At 33.5% G+C, this 22,681-nt stretch overlaps 1 protein-coding gene and 1 non-coding gene across 4 annotated transcripts in view; both read right to left on the bottom strand.

The window, feature by feature from the left end:
• Positions 1–2,733: 2,733 nt before the first annotated feature.
• The window catches only part of Trappc11 (trafficking protein particle complex subunit 11), a 44,291-nt gene continuing 24,343 nt past the window's right edge, over positions 2,734–22,681 (bottom strand). For all 3 annotated transcript variants that reach the window (XM_078031024.1, XM_078031025.1, XM_005329230.5), the window contains 11 exons: positions 20,859–21,046; positions 20,398–20,546; positions 20,095–20,216; positions 19,436–19,555; positions 18,756–18,821; positions 18,300–18,456; positions 15,565–15,673; positions 10,237–10,328; positions 8,682–8,815; positions 6,877–7,044; positions 2,734–3,652 (listed from right to left, as the gene is read on the bottom strand). In XM_078031024.1, coding sequence (XP_077887150.1) covers positions 3,608–3,652; positions 6,877–7,044; positions 8,682–8,815; positions 10,237–10,328; positions 15,565–15,673; positions 18,300–18,456; positions 18,756–18,821; positions 19,436–19,555; positions 20,095–20,216; positions 20,398–20,546; positions 20,859–21,046 — 1,350 coding nt within the window. In that variant the 3' untranslated portion in view covers positions 2,734–3,607. The remainder of the gene's footprint in view (positions 3,653–6,876; positions 7,045–8,681; positions 8,816–10,236; positions 10,329–15,564; positions 15,674–18,299; positions 18,457–18,755; positions 18,822–19,435; positions 19,556–20,094; positions 20,217–20,397; positions 20,547–20,858; positions 21,047–22,681) is intronic.
• On the bottom strand, positions 9,260–9,366 carry LOC120884369 (U6 spliceosomal RNA). The gene has a single exon (XR_005726788.1). It is a non-coding gene; the product is annotated as a U6 spliceosomal RNA (small nuclear RNA).

Raw genomic sequence — 22,681 nt, 5'->3', positions numbered from 1 at the left:
AACTCTTTAGTAGATGTGTCTGATAATGGCAGTTTTCTAATAGCAAGGACAAGATGGCTATGGAACTTACCAAATGGTAATATGAGTATCTCTCTTCAGAAATGTTTCAAACGAATGCTTGAATCTACTTATGTATAAGTTAAAAAAAAAGTTATTTCAGAGTATTTGAAAAATAAAGTATGAATTTGTTTTCTTATCTATCTTAATGCATAGGGTCAATGTTTTTTACTTAGCAGTCATTTATAATGCTTCAGTTGGAGAGGATTTAGCTCTGCAGATTGAATTCATGTGGTGTGAATGGGGGGACAAGACAAAATGTACATTTCTATTTGGTATCATATATTAGACAATTTTTAGTCACTAATGGTGCCTCTATAACCATAATTCTTGAAAATTACAATGACTACTATTTATTCTACCATTAAATATACAACTCATTGCTAAGTAATTCATAAACCAGGAGTCAGAACACTTTGGGTGCCTTTTCTGGATTGAGGCCCTGGGGGAGCTCCAAAACAGTCTTTGCTGGAACCCAATGGGCTTCCCCTTTAAAACTGTGAGCTTAGCTTTTCCATTTGCTGCTTTTACCTTAAAAGCACTCCCTCTCCTCCAATGGCAATGCCAATGTGGAAATTACAGTTCAGAATTCTTAACGCTATCATTAGAGTATCAACTGGAAGATTTTATAATCTGAGTGGAGAAAACATGGGCCATGAAAGAAGTAACTGATTTAAAATAAAAATATTTTTTCCTAAAAGTAATGTTAAAGATGAAAAAGTCCTTTCTCCTTAATGAAATAGTCATTCTCCTTAAAACCCCTTAATTCCTAGAATTCAAGGATGTAACTGTAATTCTTGAAAATTATAATGACTACTATTTATTCATCCTACCATTAAATATACAACTCAATGACTTAGAAGGCTGAGGCCTCCTTCTATACAGGAGTCAAACTTCTATATATACATTCTGCTGCAATCATACCTTATTTAAAAATCTGTACATCTAGCCAGGCCCAATGGCACATGCCTGTAATCTCAGTGACTCCAGAAGCTGAGGCAGAAAAACTACAAGTTCCAGACCAGCCTCAGAAACTTAGCAAAGCCCTAAGCAACTTAATGAGACCCTCCCTGTCTCAAAAAAGAGCTGGGATATGGCTCAATGGTAAAGTACCTCAATTCTCAATACCAAAAAAAAAAAAAAAAAGAAAGAACTCAAAACCCAAACCAACAAACATGCATCCCTGAATGGTATATATGTTGGTAAAGAGTAATGCTGAGACCCAAACAGTAACATAGTAGAATGATAGCAGGTACATATTCTCACAAGGGACAGAAAGATGATTGTAGCTGAAGGGACAGAGGTGAAGAAAGTCTGAGATCCTTCTTGACGCACACCACAGTGAACAACAGCTCCTGCAAAGCTGTGACAGTTCTAATGTTTTTCGGTTTTTTTTTTAAATGGTAAGTTCTTTTTAAATTTTATTTTTTACTCTTATTTATCTTCTGCAGTGCTGATGATCAAATCAAAAGCTTCAAGCATAGCAGGTAAGAGCTCTACCACTGAGCCATATCCCCAGTCCATCAGTTCTGGCTTTTTAAATTCAAGGCAGATGATGATTTCATATATTCCTGAATTAAAAATTTTCAGATTCGAAACAGGTAAATAAAATATATTCACAGTAGAATTATTACTCTTATCACCAACTCTCAAATCAAGAAAAAAACATTAGAGGGCTGGGGTTGTGGCTCAGCGGTAAAGCACTCTTCTAGCACATTCGAGGCCCTGGGTTCCATCCTTAGAGCACCACATAAAAATAAATAAAATAAAGGTATAAAAATGCATTTGTTTATTTGGGATATTTATAGTAGCAGACATAGTTAAACAAGTCATACTGACTTCAATGTTAATTTAAAAATATACATCAGTGACTCAAGGGTATAAATACTCAAGGGTTTGACAATGTGATGTTAACATGAGACATTATGTATATACCAAACCACATTAGCATTCAAAGGGACCTTAAAAATCTTTGTCTGGTATTTTTCAAACTGCAGGTTATATCCCATTAGTAGGTTATGAAATCAATTTAGCAAGTTATAATAAAAATTATTTTTAAACAAAACATAATAATATATAAAATATAAAAGATAAAGATGGAAGTATTTATTCATGAAACTTTTGTTTACAGTTTTATATATTTACATACACACACACTTCTATGCATACATGTGTATACTATATATGTACTTCATTATGTAAAATGCTTAACAAATTCTGATAATGTGGACCTCTCCAGGTGATGCATGGATATCCTCTTCACTTTCCATCAAAAGTAATGATATAAATGATACTGGCTGAGTGTGTGCTTTGGGAGAATGTCCCAACTCTTCCCATATACAGTAATCTATAGCATCCTTATACCAAGTCTGAGACAGGTCTATTATCATTTACATCCTATACATGAGAAAACTGAGTTAGAGGCTGAAGTAACATGAACAGAGTCATCTGCCAGCAAGAACAAAGTTGGATTTCATTCCAGTGGACTCCAAGAGTACCTCTCCTGGCTTCTATATGTACCCTCACAACAAAGCCTATCCCACTGTCCAAGTCGCAGTGAAGGTTAGCAGAGCCAGTTCTAGGCTACAGATACCATTTCCCAGTCCTATGTTCTCCATTATACCTCACGAACAGTCAAGTGAAACAAATTCAAAATAAAAGATACATACAAATATATTTGAAAGAGAAGATATTTATTTACATCACTATTTTCTTTTTACAATGCTTCCACTTTTTAAATAGCAAAATTTTGCACGAAATCAGTTCTAAATTATTGAAATATTTTAACAAAGAAATTTTTTCCCTATGATTTTTATTTACAATTGTCTAGAGTTTTGGAACTGCATAACATAATTGAGAACTCTTATTCAAACTTTGCATCATTCTCAAAAACTTTTGGTTTAGGAAATTATGTTTTTATCATATCCTTCCTTGGCAGTTCAGGTCCTTCAGAAATATGAACCAGCTTCATAAGTGATCCACATTTTGGTTGCAGGCTGAACCTATCTGACACTTTTTCATGGCAAGTGAAAATATTTTGATGTTTTTAAATTGCTTTGATTAAAACTTTTTGGAGCTTTTCTATAACTGTGTGTGCCACTGTGTGTATGTTCTGCGAACACCTTGGAATTATGAAGAGGGACGATCTCCAATGTGGCCAACCCTGAGACTCATAAGAGATTGAGACCTTTACTGATGCAGATATTGGTGCATTTTCCTCTCTGGGGATGGTCATATTTGAGATGCTTAATTTTCCTCTGATACTGTCCAGGAAAATCACTTATTTTGGAAAAACTCACCATTCATAAAATGATTTTCAACCATATCAAGGGTCTGACGTCCTTTCATATCACACTGACAGATTTCAAACATTTATTAGTGAAACTATAAGAGGATGATTTTCCTAATATTTTGAGCATGAGTTCCTCTGAATAGTTGTTATACCATCCGTTAAAAAATAGAACAGATTAACTGATCAAAGCTACAGGTTACAATGAAACACTCTGCCTGACTCCTCTGTGTAAGAACAGCCAAGGGTTGGCCTTGAGCATCACGCAGCAGCAATAGAAGTATCATCCATGAGTCGACCCTGTGGCTTTAAAGTGGGATACACAAAACGGAATTACAAAGTAATAATGACAACAGAAACTAACGATTAAAAGGATTTTGAAATTCTAGGAACCGTTTTTCAAAGACAGAATAAATGTGCATAAGTAAAAATTGTTACTCTTCTTTTATCCCCACATCTTTCTTCACTTGAGCCTAAGGTGGCAACTGCATAGCCAGGTGCTGCCCCTCTGTCACCAATGGCAACATCACCAGCTGACCAAGTATTTTGACCTGCTGGGTCTACTTCAGTCAGTCCTTCTCTTTCAGCCTTGTGATCTAGCAGCTCCATGAAACAGAACCTAGTTACCATTCCTGGTCTAATTGATAAAGTTTTATTTTCTCTCTTGCTCAAGGCCCTCCTGTCTCAAGCTTTAAAAGTCAGCCAAGAATCTAAGATGATAGACAAATTTCTTTTGGGGATTCAAGATCTTCAAATCTCCTCTTAGAGAAAAAAAAGCAATTTGCAATGAACTCTAGAGTAACCTAACAACATAAACTACAAAGACAGAAGACGCAGATTAAAACCAAAAATTTCCTTTTCTCTAAGGCTGCTGATTGAACAAAATTTAAAAACATTACACCAGAAAAGTCAAGACTAAGAATTAATAAAAAATATCATAACTTTTTGTTTTGTTTCATGATGCTAGGATCAATATAACTGAAGCTGTAAAATTTGAAGTTGTAAAATCTAGTATCTAAAATAAGTCTTATGAATACTTTTATCATTTATAAGTAGTAGACTTTATAGGAGAAACTCTGAGAGACAGTGATCAAAAAAGGAAAGACAATAATATCACAACTTCACAAACAGAATGATTACCAAGAGATTCCCTGAGGCAGTGAACGTATGTATAAACTTCTTTGTGTGTACATGTACGTACATGTCTGTGTGTGTACATACACGAGTACATGTAAGTATAGGTCTTCAACACTCAAGGCAGGAGTGGAATGAGTAAAAGAATAGGTCCTTAGTCTTATTCTTCACTTAATTTTTTGGTCTTGATGAAGGATGCTCAGTTTACAAAATACTACTTCACCTGGTTAAATCCTTGCCAAATGTAGCTATGGGACTAAAGATGAGAATATTTTGCAATCAGAAACTGAATTTTTTAAAGGAAGAAAGATAATGATTCCATCTTGCTCTAAAGACCACTAGTCAATAAGGTAGCCTCTAATCTCATTTAGCTATTGAACTGAATAGTGTGGCTAATGCAACCAAATCATTTTAAAATTTAACTTACTTTCAACTAATTTTATTTAAATTTCAACAGTGGCTAGAGGCTACTATATTGCACAGAACAGCTCTAAAGTTACATAAAAGTGTGGGATGTAAAATTTTAGTTACTGATTATTTAATAAGTGAAAAAGGGTAATCCTCATTCACTGACTCTAGTGTGACAGGTCAAAAATATGTTTTAATTAACAAAAATTATAGATATTTATGGTGTACAAAATGTTTTGAAATACACATACATTGTGGAATGGCAAAAAAATTTTAAGTTTCCCCAACTGATAAAGGAGTTGGCTCTGAGGATTCAAGTCTACACTTGCAGCAGCAGTAAAGTTACTAGAATGTATTACTTGTATTTAGAGAAGAAATCACAGCAATTAGAAAAGGGGATGTTTGGTGGGTGTGGTGGTATACTCCTAAAATCCCAGCTACTTGGGAGGCTGAGACAGGAGGAAACCAAGTTCAAGGCCAGCCTAGGAATTTATCTAGACCTTGTCTCAAAGTAAAAACAACAACAACAACAAAAACCCAAAGGAACTGGGGAGAGGTAGTTAGTTGTAGAGTGCTTGAGACTATGGATTCAATATCTAATAGCACAAGAAAGAAAGAAGGAAGGAAAACAGGGGCATGTTTGTTATGTTAAAACTTAGAAATGCTAGTTTCTGGAAACTTCTAAAAATGAATTTAAACACTAGCCAGAAGAGGTTCATCATGAGAGAAAACCAAAAGACTGAACTAGCATTAATTTGGATTAGGTTTGGGTGCACTGGGCACTATAGAGAAAGAAACACAGATTAATTGATGGAACCAAAATCTCTACTTATCAGTATGAATTGACCTCAAACAAATTATTTCTGCACAGCTAGAATATGATCAAGTCTGTGTACTGACACATATTTCCACAGTCATTACACTACTACTTCTGAGTTTAGAAACAGCAAAGTTCAAAAAGTAAAACAACTAAAAGGCCTTTCAGAGACAATTCATTCCCATAACACTTCCCTATCTAGTAATAAGACTTTTCTCCTTTAGAAAGATACTAGATGTGAAAGTGAGCAATGGCAATGGAAGTGTCTTTAGAATGTGATCAGGAGAGAATGTTTGAACCACTATTGTTTAAACACAAGGAGATCTGAAACTGAGATTTTTCTTTTATTATTGAAAAGTATAGTGTGGATAGGAGATTGGAAGGATTAATAAAATCAGTTTTTTTATAGATACAAAAACATTGGGTAAGTGTGGAAAGACAGAAGCAAGGGAAAGTATGCAGTACACATTAACAAAGCTTAAACAGACATAAAACTTGAACAAGAGAGACTAAAAAGGAAGTAATGAGCAATGTAACTCATCATTCCAATAGTGGTATAGATTTAAAAGACACACAAGATTCATATATATTCGTATAAATGGAGATACAGAGATTCCCTCAGATGCATCTGGGAATCTAATTTAGGTATCTGGGAACAACTTAATCAGAGATGGGATGCTGAGCTAAATAAACACCTGTCCTGCCCAATTCACTCTCCCACGCTATGAACATCCTGAGTATTCTTTTACTGCAGGAGCCTGGAAATTGTGTTAATTTTTAAAAATCAAAATATTAAACCAGGGTATAGTTTATGACAGATGATAATTTTCAGAAGAGACTCCAATACAATATTAAAGACTTAGAATCAGGTAAGTTTAGGAATATTTAGAAAGTTAATCATTTGATTAAAAACTAGTTATGAACGACAACTTTAAAAGCATGTTCAAGGATACCATAAAGATAAATCATCTAATGATATAAAAACCTTTGAAATCAGATTCTCTAAAAATAATAACTTTTTACAAAAATAAATAGCAATGTTGCCAAATTCATGTAATAAAAGTCAAAATTGTCACTGCTAGTCTCAAAAGATTCAGTGAAGTTACATGAAAATGTCTTTTTGTCTGCTTTTAAGTGTGAATATAAAAGATAGAAAATTTATAAGCCTTACCTTTACAAAAATACTGGTAGGTATAAAACGCCTGAGGAGCTGATTTGTGAAATTAGGAAATCTAAGCAAGTTGATGTTGAGAGATGGCAGTTGCTGGTATCCGGCCATTAGAGGGTAGAAATTATATAACATTTCCTGTTCAGTTCCAGGTAGAATACGTAATCGAATCTAATCACAAAAAGTTACAAAAAAATAATCAAGAACACATACTTGCAATATATTTACATTGTTACTCTTTGATTATTTACAAAAGTTGAACACTTAAATCCTTCTGGGTAAAACATTTACTCCCTCTTCTATTCTATCTTCCAGATAGATTCCCAAATATAGGATGAATTAATATGCAGTTAGAACAAGGTGGATAGGACATCATGTGCATGACTTCTCAGGTCCTACTAAGATTTAAAGGTAACTTATACCTGCTCAAGAATAAGAATAGTAGTAGGTTACTATTTTATGTCTTAGATCATATAGATTTTGTTATAGAATAATGTTAGAAAGTGTCTATTTGTAAATACTACGTTAACATAACATAAACAGCTACTTCTCGGATTTTCTTTAAGGGATTTTACCATTGTATTAGAGTAAATAATTTCAGGAGAAAAAACAGTGTTTGAAAAACTTTAACAATACTTTAGAAAAAAATACAAGCTTATTGTTATCTTTATATTTCCTAACCACTTATAAGTAAATACCTGGAAAGATCAGGATAATCAAGAAAAGTTTACTTATTTGTAAATGAGAAATGAGTACATCTATATGTCAAGGATAATATATGCATGGGTATTCCAAAGTAATATAGCTGGTATATTTAGTATTACATGTCAAAAATTTAAAATAGTACATGGATACATATCATATTTCATACATAAGTCTATTTCTCACTGGACAACAAACATAGCATCCAGAATAAGCTGAGCAAAGCTGATTAGTTAGGGCAGATGCTTCTAGGTGTTAAAACATGTTTGTCCTTCCAATTATGCCCTTATTAATAAAAAGTATTAATTGACACCTGAGGATTATCTGTGTTTTCCCTCAGACAGCGAAGGATAGCATTTTCACTGGAGTATAGTTTTGCCTAAGTGTCATTTTAAAACCTAATAAACTTTTCCCAATGACTTGCCTAAACAAATCAAATAGCTTAAATAATTTATTTCTAAGTATAGATACAAAATTGTATCTACACATACTAAAGGTAAGGAAATTCTATGAAAGATCAAAATTTCTACAAAAATTCACTGATAGTTAAGATAAGCCGGCTTTTAATATAGTCATGCTTCCAGGCCTCAATTTAAGTTTCTTTCTCTTTTTAACACACACACACACACACACACACACACACACACACACATACACCACACACAAACACAAACACACACACTCATCAGTAAGAGATTTAAATTTTTCAGAAATTCTAACATAATATATTCCAAGGATCTATGAATTTTTGTTCCTAAGAAGTAAGATCTTGATCTTAATGATGTAAAAAGGTAACATACCTTTGTAAGAAGTTAAACTTAATCTTTAATAGTGCTTAAAAAGTCACTACTGTCAAAACAATAGTCTAAATTGGTTCATTTATAAAAATTAAATGTCCAGGGGCTAGGGTTGTAGCTCAGTGGTAGAGCGCTCGTCTTGCATGCGTCGGGCACTGAGTTCAATCCTCAGCACCCATAAAACAAAGACACTGTGTCCACCTATAACTAAAGAATAAATATTTTTTTAAAAAATTAAATGTCCAATTCTCCATTTCCTGACCATACTTTTGTGCCTACATAAGCAATACCATGAAAGATAATCTATACCTGTTTGAGACCTGAGAACATGAAGGCATCACTGGGCTCCACAGAAATTTCCACATCTTGAACTAAATTAGTCTTATTTTGCAGGTGATACTTGACGGGTAAAGATTCTCTGACACGTCCAAATGATGGCAAATCTATAAAGAAAGATGACATGTTTCTCTTGGTTAAAAAAAAGAGGGCTCATCATTAATGAGTTCTTTTGTAAATGAATCTCATCCTGAAGACACAGTATTATTTAAATGAATGATATTACTGTGTTCATGCAAGGGAAGAAAATTCCTTGACTGGATAATAGCTATAGGATGAAATACGCTAAGAATATGAGTCTTCTAAAAATGATCAACTTAGAAAGATTTTGGCCATCAGGAACTCAATTACAATTTATGACTAATTTAAAAAATCTACAAATGATTTCCCAAAAATCATTCCCATGATTCCTAAACCAGAATAAGCAAAAGTTCTGTTTTAGTGAAACTATTAAGCAAACTTCCATTCATCTGTGTACACACACACACACACACACACATAGAGAATTGAGTGTGTTTTATAGTTCTGCCATTTTATTTTATCTGGGATACAAAAATATGAAATGCTTTCTGAAATCGTATGTTATCCTTGCACAGAGGCCATGCTAATTTTCTCGGTATCATCCCAATATTACTGTCTGTACTGTTGAAGCAAATACTATATGATGTTTTTTCAAAGTTATTATAGACATCAATCAGGGTAATCAGGTAGTTGATAAAGGGAAGTTTCACTTGATAAATGTATTCCAATAAAGAAGAAAGGCATACTAGACAGATACCACATGCCTCCCGATAGAGCACAAACCATTAACTATGACACAGTCTTGCCAAAACTGGAACCTGAGTCTGACCAAGCCTATGGACGATCAATTTATAGGGAGAGAGAAATATTAAAAATGGTACCATGCAAGCAGCAAAATCCAGGCTATGGAGAAAAGAATAAATGATATGGTTTCTTTGACAAATAAGTAGCAAGGAAGAGGGAGAGAAAGTGAAAGAGCATGGTGGTAGTGGAGAAAGCAGCACTGGAAGAGAGATAATGGAGGGGTTAACAGTGGCAGGGAGGAGTAGCGCAGGAAAGAGGGAGTCAGCATACCTAAAGACTGAGATGGATAGGATGAAACTTATTCATAATTTGAAGTACACTAAACTTAAACTAGAAAACATTCAAGGTTAATTAAGAACATTTCAACACTGGAATTTCAGAATATTCATATATTCAGAATTTATTCCTGATTTTTAAAGTCATACTAATGGTATTATGATTATGTTGAGGAAAATAGCCATTACTTTTAAAGAGGTAAACTAAAATATTTGCATAAGAAATGACATCAAGGGTTTTTCTTTTTCTTTTTTTTCCAAAAATAGAGATGGGAAGAGCATACAGTGCAGAAATGAAACAAGATTGGCCATAATCCACTTATAAACATCAGAAACTTTTCATAATACAAAGTTTAAAAACCTTAGAAGCTAAAAATACATATTATTACTGAATCCTTTTTATCAAGCAAAATTTGAATTCCTGCTACCTGCATTCACATGGAGAGGAATATGTTCTACAATCACATGTGGCAGCGTGATGACTGTACTGATGACAGGGATGTTCTCCATGGCTGAAGTCCTACGGCAGAAAAGGCTATCTTTTAAACTCACATTTTATGTAGGATGTTAATAAATCAAATGCAGGGAACATGTGTATTCACCAACTAGTATCAAAGGAAATATATTTATCCATTCCCAAAACTTGACTAATGGAAGCAGTTTTGTAAAGTAAGAGCTTTCAGAATCTCATTTTATTTTGGATATTTCTGATGAATAAAGGATATAATCCATGGGTGCTGCTGCTGCTAACAGAAGACAACCCAGGAGTTGTTTCAGATTGGCAATCGTGAAGCACATCATTTGATTCAGTGATTTTGGGAGTAGGACTTTCTTAATGCAGGAAGTAGAATGGTGATTTACATTATGACACCAACTCCTTATTTCATTAAGGATGGATGGTTCACTGATGGGCCTCAGACCACTTAAAGGGCACTGTTATAACTCACTAAAAGTACATAGTGGAAACTGAAAAATTAAAATGTATTTTACTACCAGTCAAAAAAATGGTGTTCTAACATTTACATAGGAGTACATATGTATAAAGTATATATGTATATAGTAACATTATAAAAATGTTCAATATTTCCCCCATGTTATGGTTAAGAATGATAAACTACAGGGGTGGCTGGCAGCTATGTGAATGCCAAAGAAATATGAAGAGTTATTTAGAGATGGAGCAGTTCACACTACACTACTACACAGCAAAAAGCAAGACATAAAGCATCTAATCCTTTGTCAATAATAAATATATCTGTGGTATGATGGTAGCATGACAAAATAATTAAGCAGTGCTTCATTTGTTTTGTTTTTGGTACTGGGGATTGAACCCAGTGGAGCTTAACAACTGAGCCACCATCTCAACCCTTTTTATTTTTTATTTCAAGACAAGGTCTCACTAAGTTGCTTAGGGCCTCACTAAATTGCTGAGGCTGGCCTTCAACTTGCAATCTTCCTGCCTTAGCCTCCTAAGCTGCTGGGATTATAGTCACAGTCATGTGCCACTATGTCTTGCTTAAACAGTACTTCTAAAATGATGTTTTAATTCCTATCAACATGTAAATTAAATATTAATATGATAAATTCAGAATTAGAAGACAGAAAAGACAAGTTGGATTTGTTTTTTATTTCTTAGTAAAACCACATTTTTCCATTCTTATTTTTTAAAAAGTTCAGCTTTAAGTTTTAATATGGTAAATACTGACACATATAACACATAAATAAAAGTTCTTTAGAATTCTTAATGATTTTTCAAAGTGTAAAAGTGTCCTGACACCACAGAGCTTGACAACTACTAGCCTATAGTTTTCTTTATATCTTCTGCCTTTGTCAGGCTTTGGTATCAGAGCTCTTCATGAGAAGAACCATTGGAGAATTTCTTGTTCTCTGCTTATAACTTGTAACATGAGAATAATAAATAATAAAACCATGGGATCACATCTAATAAATGTATTTTTTGAAGGCTTGAAGGTCACTTTTTAAATTTTCTTCATAACACTGAGTTTTTGGGGGTAAAAATTTCTTCTCAGTTAATTTTGGTAACTCATAATAACCTTTTTGTGATCACCATACCATTCAGATCTTCCTACTCATTACTCTGAATTGTATAAAATATTCCCTTTAAAATGATTTTTCTCACTTTTAAATAATAAATTATATTACATTTTTTAAAATATGAAAATAATTAAGGCATACTAAGAGAATAACACATGAAATATCATTTAGCTGTCTCCCAGACTAAGAAAGATAATAAAATGTACCTACATGGCTCTTCCTACTTGTCCATCTTCCCCTCTAGAGAAAACCACTATTCTGAATTTAGGGCTGGGACGTAACTCAGCATTTGTGAGGCCCTGGGTTCAGTCCCAGCCCTAAGAAAACCAAACAAAAGCAAAAAACCACTATCCTAAATTTGGTATTTTGATATCCATCATTCCCATGTATTTCTTTATATTCTTTCCAATTATATACAAAGTCCTAAGAAACATGTAGTATGTTTCATGCTTTTCAATGTTATATAAATACAAATTTGTTCATATTCTCATCTGTAGCTTGCTACGTTCATTTTACATTATGATATTGACAGGTGCACCTCTGGTTCATTCACTTTCACTTGTAAGTAGTATTTCACTGCAAAAATGTACCTCAATTTGTCCACTTCCCTGTTGATGAGCATTTAGTTTTTCAAACTTTTTATTATAATCAGTGCTGCTATGAACATTCTTCTCCATATGTCCTCTGGGTACAGCTCTTTCCTATGTCTGCATCATTACAGATATCTTCAACTTGATCTAGCAGTGCCTATTAGAATTCTAAATCAATTGTTCTAGTATATTCCACATCTTTAGTAAACTTGGTATTGTTAACCCTTTTCCTTTTTTTCAAGCTAGTGGGATATGAATCTCAAAAGCATGCTTTGAATTTGTCATTCCCCAATTAATAGGAAGGTTGAGTTTCTCTCCATATGTATGTTTATTGGTTATGTGGTTTCCTCTACTTAAACTGCCTACTCAAGTATTTTGTTCACCTTCCTGACAGATTACCTATCTTTTTTAATATGACTTATGGAAGTTCTTGCTATGAACTCTAATCCTTGTCAGTTAAACTTGTTGCAAACATGTTTTCCCAGTTTGTACTTTGTCTATTCACTCATATTTTTAGAGAAATGAAAATTTAAATTTTTTTGTTACCATATGATTTATTTTAATTTTTTTAGTCATACATGACAGCAGAATGTATTTTGACATATAATACATACATGGAATGTACATACATCAATCATATTGTCTATTCTATTCTGTTGCCCTCCCTATCCCCCTACTCCTCCCCTCTTCTCCCATCCTTTCTCTCTATCCAGTCTAATGTGACACACTTTTTATTTTCTTTTTCTCATCACAACATCATATACGTATCCTGTATAACAATGAGGTTCTCCTTCCATCTTCCGTGCAACTCCCCTTCTCCCTCTTTTTCTCTCCCACCTCTCTTCCCTATTTAGTGGTAGTCTTCTTCCTCCCTATCCCATTTTGAGACACTTATAGCACAAGAGTTAAAACCAAGAATCAACAAATGGGATGAATTCAAACTAAAAAGTTTTTTCTCATCAAGAGAAATAATATGTGAGGTAAATAGGGAGCCTACATTCTGGGAACAAATTTTTACCCCTCAAACATCAGATAGAGCTCTAATCTCTAGAGTATACAAAGAACTCAAAAAGTTAAACAACAAAAAAACAAATAACCCGATCAACAAATGGGCCAAAGACTTGAACAGAAACTCTCAGAAGAGGATATACAATCAATCAACAAATACATGAAAAAATGCTCACCATCTCTAGCAATAAGAGAAATGCAAATTAAAACTACTCTAAGATACCATCTCACTCCAATAAGAATGGCAGCCATTATGAAGTCAAACAACAATAAGTGCTGGCAAGGATGTGGGGAAAAGGGTACACTCATACATGGCTGGTGGGATGCAAATTGGTGCAGCCAATTTGGAAAGCAGTATGGAGATTCCTTGGAAAGCTGGGAATGGAACCACTATTTGACTCAGCTATTCCCCTTCTCGGACTATACTCAAAAGACCTAAAAAGAGCATACTACAGGGAAACAGTCACATCAATGTTTATAGCAGCACAATTCACAATAGCTAGATTGTGGAACCAACCTAGATGCCCTTCAATAGATAAATGAATTAAAAAAATGTAGCATTTATATACTATGGAATATTACTCAGCACTAAAAAATAACAAAATCATGGCATTTGCAGGCAAATGGATGGCATTAGAGCAGATCATGCTAAGTGAAGTTAGCCAATCCCTAAAAAAACAAATGCCAAATGTCTTCTCTGAAAAGTTAATTTTAATCAATCAAATTAATTAGTATATTTTAGAGATCTTTAAGACCTAATCCATGTCATAATGAAATTCTCTTATGCTTTCTGTTCAAAGTAATAAAGTTTTATCATTTACAATAAGATCTTTAATATGCCTAGAATGAATTTTTATATTTAGTATACAGTTTAATTCCAAATTTTTCCCAAATGAACAGCTGATTATTCACCACCAGTGATAAAACAGTTCATCCTTTCTCCATTGATCTGCAATGTTCTCTCTGTAAAATATCAGTTCCATACAGGTATGGATCTACAAGTCTATTTGTAGACTCTCTCTTCCAGTCTATTGGCTAATTTACACGTTCCTGAGCCAAGAGTGCTGACAACTATAGTTTTATAATAAGTCTTGGAATCAAGAACCACCGCCTAGTTCTTTTTTCTGGAGTATTTTGATTATTTTTGACTTTTTTCCTTTGCATATAATTTTTATTTTCAGTACTGAGCACTCCACCACTGAGCTACAACCCCAGTCCTTTTTATTTTTTATATTGAGATAAAGTCTCATTAAGTTGTCAAGGCTGACTTGCAATCCTCCTGCCCTAGGTCCCCAAGTCCCTGAGATTACAGGTGTATGCCACCACATCCAGCTCGTATGAATTTTAGAATCAAGCATCCAGTTACACAAAAATACCTGTTGAAATATTAAAGACCTGTACTGAATCTATAGAAAAACTTAAAGAGATTAAATTTTACACAAGATCATTGTGTATCTCTCCCATCTACTTAGGTTTTCCTGATGTTTTTAAGTTATCTCCATAAAGGCAAGGCAAATCTTCTATTAAGTATAATCCTACATATACTAGAATCGTGGTTATCATGAAAACAATATTTTTGTTTTACTCTTATTTATTTTTTTTCAGGGTGGGGGGGAGATTGGGATTAGGCCCAGGGCCTCATACATGCTAGGCAGGCACCCTACCACTGAGCTATATCCCCACTCCCTCTCTTTAAAGTACATTGCCTAGAGGCTTATTTTTGACATATAGAAAAATAATTGATATTTGTATATTGATATTATATTCAGAACATTGCCCAAACTCTTAATTCCCTTGGGTTTTCTATATAGACAATTATATTGACTATCAAAGAAGACAGTTTCCACCTTATGTGTTCTCATAATCCTATCTTCAGATTTAGTATGGCTGAAATTTCATTAAGATACAACGAAATTTTATATAGAACAAAACTGTGGAAAACACAAATTAAAGTTTAATTTTCTGTTTTAGTCTGTGTTTTTAGCACATGACTGATTATATTCATATGATTTCTATTCAGCTTTTCAGAATGATAAATGACAATCACAAATAAAGTATTAGACTAACAAAGACACGAAGAAGAGATAGAATAGATATTATATTTACCTCTTCCAGGAGATAATATAATGTCCAGTTGCTACTCCACCTTCATTTCCAACAGATGGGCATCGAAGACAAAAGCATTCACTAGCACTCTCTCCAGTCTGTAAGACAACTATAAGACAACTTTATAATCTTACACAGTGGTTTCATCTATGAGAGTTTCATATTTAAGCAATATAAAAAAGGTTTACATTATGAATTAAATAATATTTATAGAAACTTAGATAGTAGTGTTCCCAGACATCAAATGACTTTTTCAAGACCACAAGGTCCAGTGTTTGTGCTAATGTACCAATATTTCATTATGATAAAAACCAGTGAGAAATCTGTGTGTCATACCAAAACTAATGAACAGGAGGAGCTTGGAGGTAGAATGATCACCACAGTGATTATTATTCTTTTTCCAAATCATTTCATGTCTTAAAAAAAAATTTAGAGTAGAGAAAAAGAGAAAACATAAGTCACCCTTAAAGTACACAAAATGTGAATCTAAAAAATTCTGGGTTTCTTTCTGAGTGAATATTCATTATCAGTACCACTCAAGTGGAAATGTATCACATTTACTTCATTATGTTCTAGTGTGACCAATCACCTGTTTGTTTCCTTTTGTTAATTTTATAGTAAATTCCTTTAGTGCTCATCTAAACCAAGTCTTCTCAACCTTTTAGCACTTCACAGCCTGCAATATCACTCCCTTAAATACAACCAGGCAATGTTGCCTTTCTGATGTCAATTTTAGGACATTTGTGAATAAAACTCTGAAATAATAACAACACTCCCAAACATGAGGTTGTTATTGTTTTATGACAATTTTTTCTTTTTCGGTGCTAGGAATTGAACCCAGGGGTGCTTAACAACGTAGCCACATCCCCAGCCCATTTAATTTTTTATTTTGAGACACATTCTCACTAAGTTGCTTAGGGCCTTGCTAAGTTGCTGAGACCATCTTTGAACTTGCTATCCTTCTGCCTCAGCCTCCCAAGCTACTGGGATTATAATAATGTACCACTATGCCCAGCATTTTTGTAATTTTTTAATGAAGAAGGCTGTGATAGATTAATGGAGATCTGACTGTAGATAAATAACAATCCATAGTGAAAAGGAAAAAAATGGGTTAATTTTTACTTCAATTAAGTTCTTTAAAGTAGTTTTAAGGACTAACAAATGATATTGTAGTTTAGTAAATTTGAAAATGCATCAATTCAAATCTCTGGAAATAGCTTTTTTAAAAACCTAAGCTCTACCAAAACCCTCCATAAATTCTAAGTTAACCAAAATGATCACAAAATTTATTAAGAATGAACATATGGCAATTTGTGACACAGAAGTGCTAACACTATTCGTTTTGAAGACAAAGGAAAGAGCCATGAGCCAAGGAATGCAAGTGGCCCAGAGGAGCTGGAAACGACCAAGAAACACATTCTTCTCAAGAGCCTTAAGAAAGAATTCACTGAAACCAACCCCTTGTTTTTAGGATTTCTAACCTCCATAATTTTATAGTTTTGTGTTATTTTGAGCCATTAATTTCATGGTCATTTGTTATAGCAGCAACAGGATCCTAAATCAGAGGAGGTTCAAACCATTTAAAAATACACATTAAATGATGCTGACAATAAAGGCACTCTAAAAGCAAAATGTTTTTAATGATAATTACCTTAGAGAACATGGAAATTATTTTTAGCATTTAAATAGAGAGGTCTAGAGACACGTTTGACCTCTATCTATTGTCATCACATAAAGATTTGATGCCAAGATCTTGACAAAAATCTAGTTATTTTATCACTCCAAGGGAAATTAGTACCTCCTTTCTGATGAGTTTTCTAAACAGAAATGGTAAATATGGAGACTGTCTAATCTTTCTGATGTCTTAAGAACCTGGCCTGGAGTCTTACAGTGAATCACTCAATAAACATTTGTAGATTATTTATTTAAAGATACTGAAATGTATTTACAGGTCAAATGCACATGTATGCATTTATGTATGTTTGTGTGTTTATGTGTGTGTGTGGGAAATCTGATAACTGTTCATCTAATTTTTAATTTTAATCTGTATTTCAAATGACTGAATCCTATAAGCAGTTAGTGCTCAGTGACTGAATTACCAAATAGACAACTCTATATTTGACTTTATAAATATATCATGACTTTTTTCTCTTAATATTTATTCTTGTAAAACAGCTGAGTACACTTTTGCTTAGGTTAATATTCAAATTAACTTTATTACCTCAAACAGCTCAAGAAGCATAAAAGCCTAAGGTACGCTAAACCAGAGGTGTCATCCTGGATTTGAATCTGTTCTATGAAGTTTTAGTTGGGTGATTTAGGAAATTTATGTTCTACTTTCCTAAACATCTTGTCCCACTTAAAGTTACACGAAACAATAAACAATTAAAAATTAATAAGAAAAAACAACATTTAAAAAAATTCAAATACCAAAAGAATTTCTATTTTACTTTTAAGTATGTTTTTCAGAATTTAACTTCCTCAGAGTAAAAATTTGATCTTTTAAAATAAGGAATATTCAAGCAAAGGGTAAATGATACTAATACTACCTTAATTCTAAGTGTTAAGCTTCAAGTTCCCTCATTTACCAAAAAAAAAAAAAAAACAACAACTCTTACATTGCTAGCTTGCTCAAACACACACACACACACACACACACACACACACACACGGACACACAGGCCTACACACACAGAACTCTCTGCCATTTAAATGGGAATAATCTGAAGTTTCACCTTTGTCCACTTGGGACTCCAGCTGATCCACTGCAGTCATAGAAGGAGCAAGCTGTAGTTCACTGGATACAATAGTGAGGGCCCACGGGGAGGCACTTAAAAGGTCCGTCATTAACAGAAAAGGGATGTCAGCATAGACCCTTTCCAGGTGCTCAAACTGTCAAAAACAAAGATAAAAGGTCTGTAAGCAATTATACTAATCATTTTATTTCTTCCCATCAATTTCTTTTCTTTTCTTTTTTTAAAGAGAGAGAGAGAGAGGAGAGAGAGAGAATTTTTTTTAATATTTATTTTTCAGTTTTTGGCAGACACAATATCTTTATTCTATTTTATGTGGTGCTAAGGATCGAACCCAGCGCCCCGCGCATGCCAGGCGAGCGCGTTACCCCTTGAGCCAAATCCCCAGCCCGATTTCTATAACCCAAATGATTTCCAGTATGTATCACAGGAATATACCTTCGTAGAAACAAATTTAACTGCAACATCAAATGGAAAGACTGTTTCTATTGTTACGGTTTCATCCTGCAAGAAAATTCGAAGGGTACATTCAGTGGCTTTTCTAACATTTTATATAAATAAAAATTTTAAAATAGAAGGCATACAAAACACAATTTTTAATTGATCAATAAATAATCCCAAGCTAAACTTTAAGAAGCAAGATTCTTTTTCTTAGATGAAGTTTTTAAAAATATACATAAAGAAACCTGAGAACTATTTTTAGTAAGTTATCTATGTATAATTCACTCTGCAAAGTACTTTCTTCTATATGATTTTATCTCCAGATCCAGTGAAGCAGGATTTTATAGAACCAGTTATTAAGAAAGATATAGTGACTTGCCTAAGGCCACAAAGCTAGTGGTGCCAAGCCTAGAATCTGGGTCTTCCTCTTGTGCATACTCTTTACCTCGCCTTGATTCAAAATGACTAAAATAATAATAATAATAAATATAGCAACAAGAAGCAATGCGACAGACACTTATAATCACTATCCATGTTTATGCAATCATTCAAGGAAAAAGGTGCTATTATGATTGCCACTTTAAGATGAGGCTGTCACATAGAAGATATTAACTAAAATAATATAAGAGAGAATTGTTCCATGTATGGTGCTCCATAAAGTTATGAAAAAGAAATACCTTGTGGCACTTGCAAACAATTTCTTTTTCTTCAACAGTTGTATTGATCAGGTAAGAAACATACACAAGAAACATTCTTGATCCCACTGTTCCACAGCGAACATACAATGTTTTTTCCAGCTGTAACGAAGTGTTATAATTTAATATTACAGAGACTTTCTCCTGATACATTCTAGGATAATATTTCCAACTTTTAGAGTTTACTAGACCAACTGGCCAAATTCTTTCTCTTTATAGGTTGTTACAGTATAAGTAATCTAACTAATTGAAGTTCCCACCATGGAGAACCTTTAGTATACTGCCAAGGTATAAAAGTAGGATCATTATCACACTCTCTCTCTTTAAATTGCCCTCAATTTCCCAATAAATTTTTGTATTTGGTTTGGAAACAGAAGTTGATGTGCTAATGCACTAAGTTACAGACAACACTTATTTTATACAATAATTCTCCATATTAGGACCATCTGTTCCAAAATCTCTTGTATAAAAACTGCCAAAGATACTCTAGATATTCAAATATATAAAATGTTCATTAATTAAATCACTTTTTTAGTACTAGGATATGTTGTAAAAACAACCCAGAACTATCTAAAACTTGCTACATATTTAAAGTTACAAACCAGCTGATTTCCTCTCCAATCCCCACAGGCCAAATTCACCTGTTCTCCTGGATGTAAGTCTCCAATAGGAATGTCAGTGAGTAAAGCCGGGTAGGAGTCATCGCATAGTTCTGTTCCATGAAGAGTCACATGAGTTTTCTGAGTTAAGTTCGCATCCTGTCCTAAGAGTGTTAATATATTGGGGTTTTAAGACATAGAGAATTTAAATGTTATCATAACAATCAATGCTTGATGAAGAGCCCTATATTATATTATCTTCTAAACAAATGTCCTACCCTTGACACTATGGCACTTATTTTATGATGGATTAATAATATCAAACTTAAAAAAATGAATGCTTACCTGGTTTTAAACCAGCAGTGAGCTTCACATCTCTGATCTGGGTCTTCTCATGAGATTGAACAGTCACAACCAAACAATACATTTCATTTGTCAGAGCAGGAGGCTCATGTTGCAAATGCACAGAAATGTTTGGAACTCTGGAAATAATCCTTTGAAAAGAAACATAAGCTAAGCAACTGTTGGTTTTGTTTTGTTTTCTTTTGAAGTATTTAAATAAGATATTAAAAAGAAACAAGAGCTGGGCATGGTGGGCGCACACCTACAATCCCAGTGACTTGGAAGGCTGAGACAGGAGGATCACAGGTTCAAGGCCAGCCTCAGGAATTTAGTGAGACCCTGTCTCACTAAAAACTAAAAAGGACTGGGGAGTTAGCTTAGTAGTAAAGCACTCCTGGGTTCATTCTCCAATACAAATAAAAAGAAGGTGATCTTTAACAATCTGCCTTGCAAAGCAGACTTACATGGTGCTTGCTTGGATGATTATGCTGTCCCAGTGAATCTCATTGTCAGGAAGTTTAGGTCGTCTTTTGAAAGAACGAGCAGCCTGCAGGGCTTCCTGGGAGGAAGCAGCATCTCCTCCTCCTCCCTGCCAACTCAAAACCACACACCTGCCTGTCTCATTGCCCAGAACAAGGTCCACAGAAGTAATCTGAAAGAGGAAAGGTGTGTTAGAAATGTCATCTCATGTGTTTGTCACCATCCTCTTCAACAAAATCACTCTAAGAATGGCTACTATAAAAATTCACCCAGAGACCCACAGAGTAGCAGGAAGCAGAACACTTATTGTTTTGGAATGCTTAATGTTTTGACTTAGTCTGGCTGGGACACAAACTTACTGTACTCTGAATCTCAACTTCTTCATCTTTGAAATTGAGATCATAACCTGAATTTCAAGCCAGGAGACTGTACAGTGCAGTTATGATGTCAATACCTAGGCACAGTACTTGATATTACAGATGCTCAATTAGTAGATGATGAAGAAATAAATATTTAAATGACCACTTACACATCTACAACCTAGTTTCTAATTTCACAAACATTTTTCCTTAGAATATTTGTAGTATTAGCAATAAAATTTTTTATAGTTTGAATAAATGTTCCTTTCAATTAAATCCATTAACAAAATGGCTCAAAATAGGATTATTAATTATGATTTATATATAGTAGAGTTCTTCAATTATGTAAAAAACAAAATACATCATTAGGGATTTAGTCAAATCATGAAGAACTTTTTGTAAAACAAATAAGCAAAAATCTCTGGGACTGGGAATATAGCTCAGGGGTAGAGCACTTCCCTAGCACACACAAGGCCCTGGGTTCAATCCCCATGACCATAAAACAAAGAAAACACTCTCAATACTGGTTAATGATAAGACCAACAGCCTCACAGAAATTGTTATGGAAATACTGGTAGAATACCTAGGTATCATCTATTTTAGTAAGTTTAAAATAACAAATCATTCTCATTCAAGTCATGGCAAACAAACACTTAATGTGCTTATCACTATTCTAAGCAATTTATATTTCTGATCTAAACCTCATGAAACTCTAAGGTGTAGGTACCCCTGTGATCCCCATTTTAAAGATGAATACAGAAACAGAGAGGTTACGTAACTGCCCAGGTTCAGAAGCTAGCCATCTGATGAGTTAGAATTTAAGACCACACAGTTTGGTTCCAGAGCGTATGTTCAAATAAAATATTATAAAATATTACTTTCATAATATATTTTCTAAAACTTTTTAACTATATTAAATCAATCTTTTAAAATATTCATCACTACTTTTTCTTTTAACTATATGCAATCAGTAATGTTTAAACACTAAAAAGATACTTAGTATAAATTATACAAAATATACTTGACATATTATACAATATATGTTGTTCGAAATTCCTTAAATGATATTATGTAGTCATTAAAAAATGAGATCAGTCTTACCTACTAACATGAAATGATATATAATATACAGTATTAAGTGAAAAAAGCATGAGTATTATGTATATATTACCAATTTTTTATTAGTTCATTTAGTTATACATGACAATAGTCAATTTTGAGATATTTTACAAATATGAAGTATATCTTATTCTAACTACCAATTTTTTGGGAAAAAAATTTTTAACTACAAATAAAATGTCTATAAGGAAACCTATCAAATTACCCTGATTGGTTTTCCTTGGGAAATCCAGGTGGGAGATTTTCTTTTCTTTTTTTTTTTAATTTAAAAAATTATGTATTTTTAAATTATTTGACCTAAACACATTGCTTTTGTAATTAAAAATATT

Source organism: Ictidomys tridecemlineatus, chromosome 14 (genome assembly GCF_052094955.1).
Source record: "Ictidomys tridecemlineatus isolate mIctTri1 chromosome 14, mIctTri1.hap1, whole genome shotgun sequence".
Taxonomy (NCBI): Eukaryota; Metazoa; Chordata; class Mammalia; order Rodentia; family Sciuridae; genus Ictidomys; species Ictidomys tridecemlineatus.
Note: the sequence above shows the minus strand (reverse complement) of the source record. Positions and strands in the feature narration are given on the sequence as shown.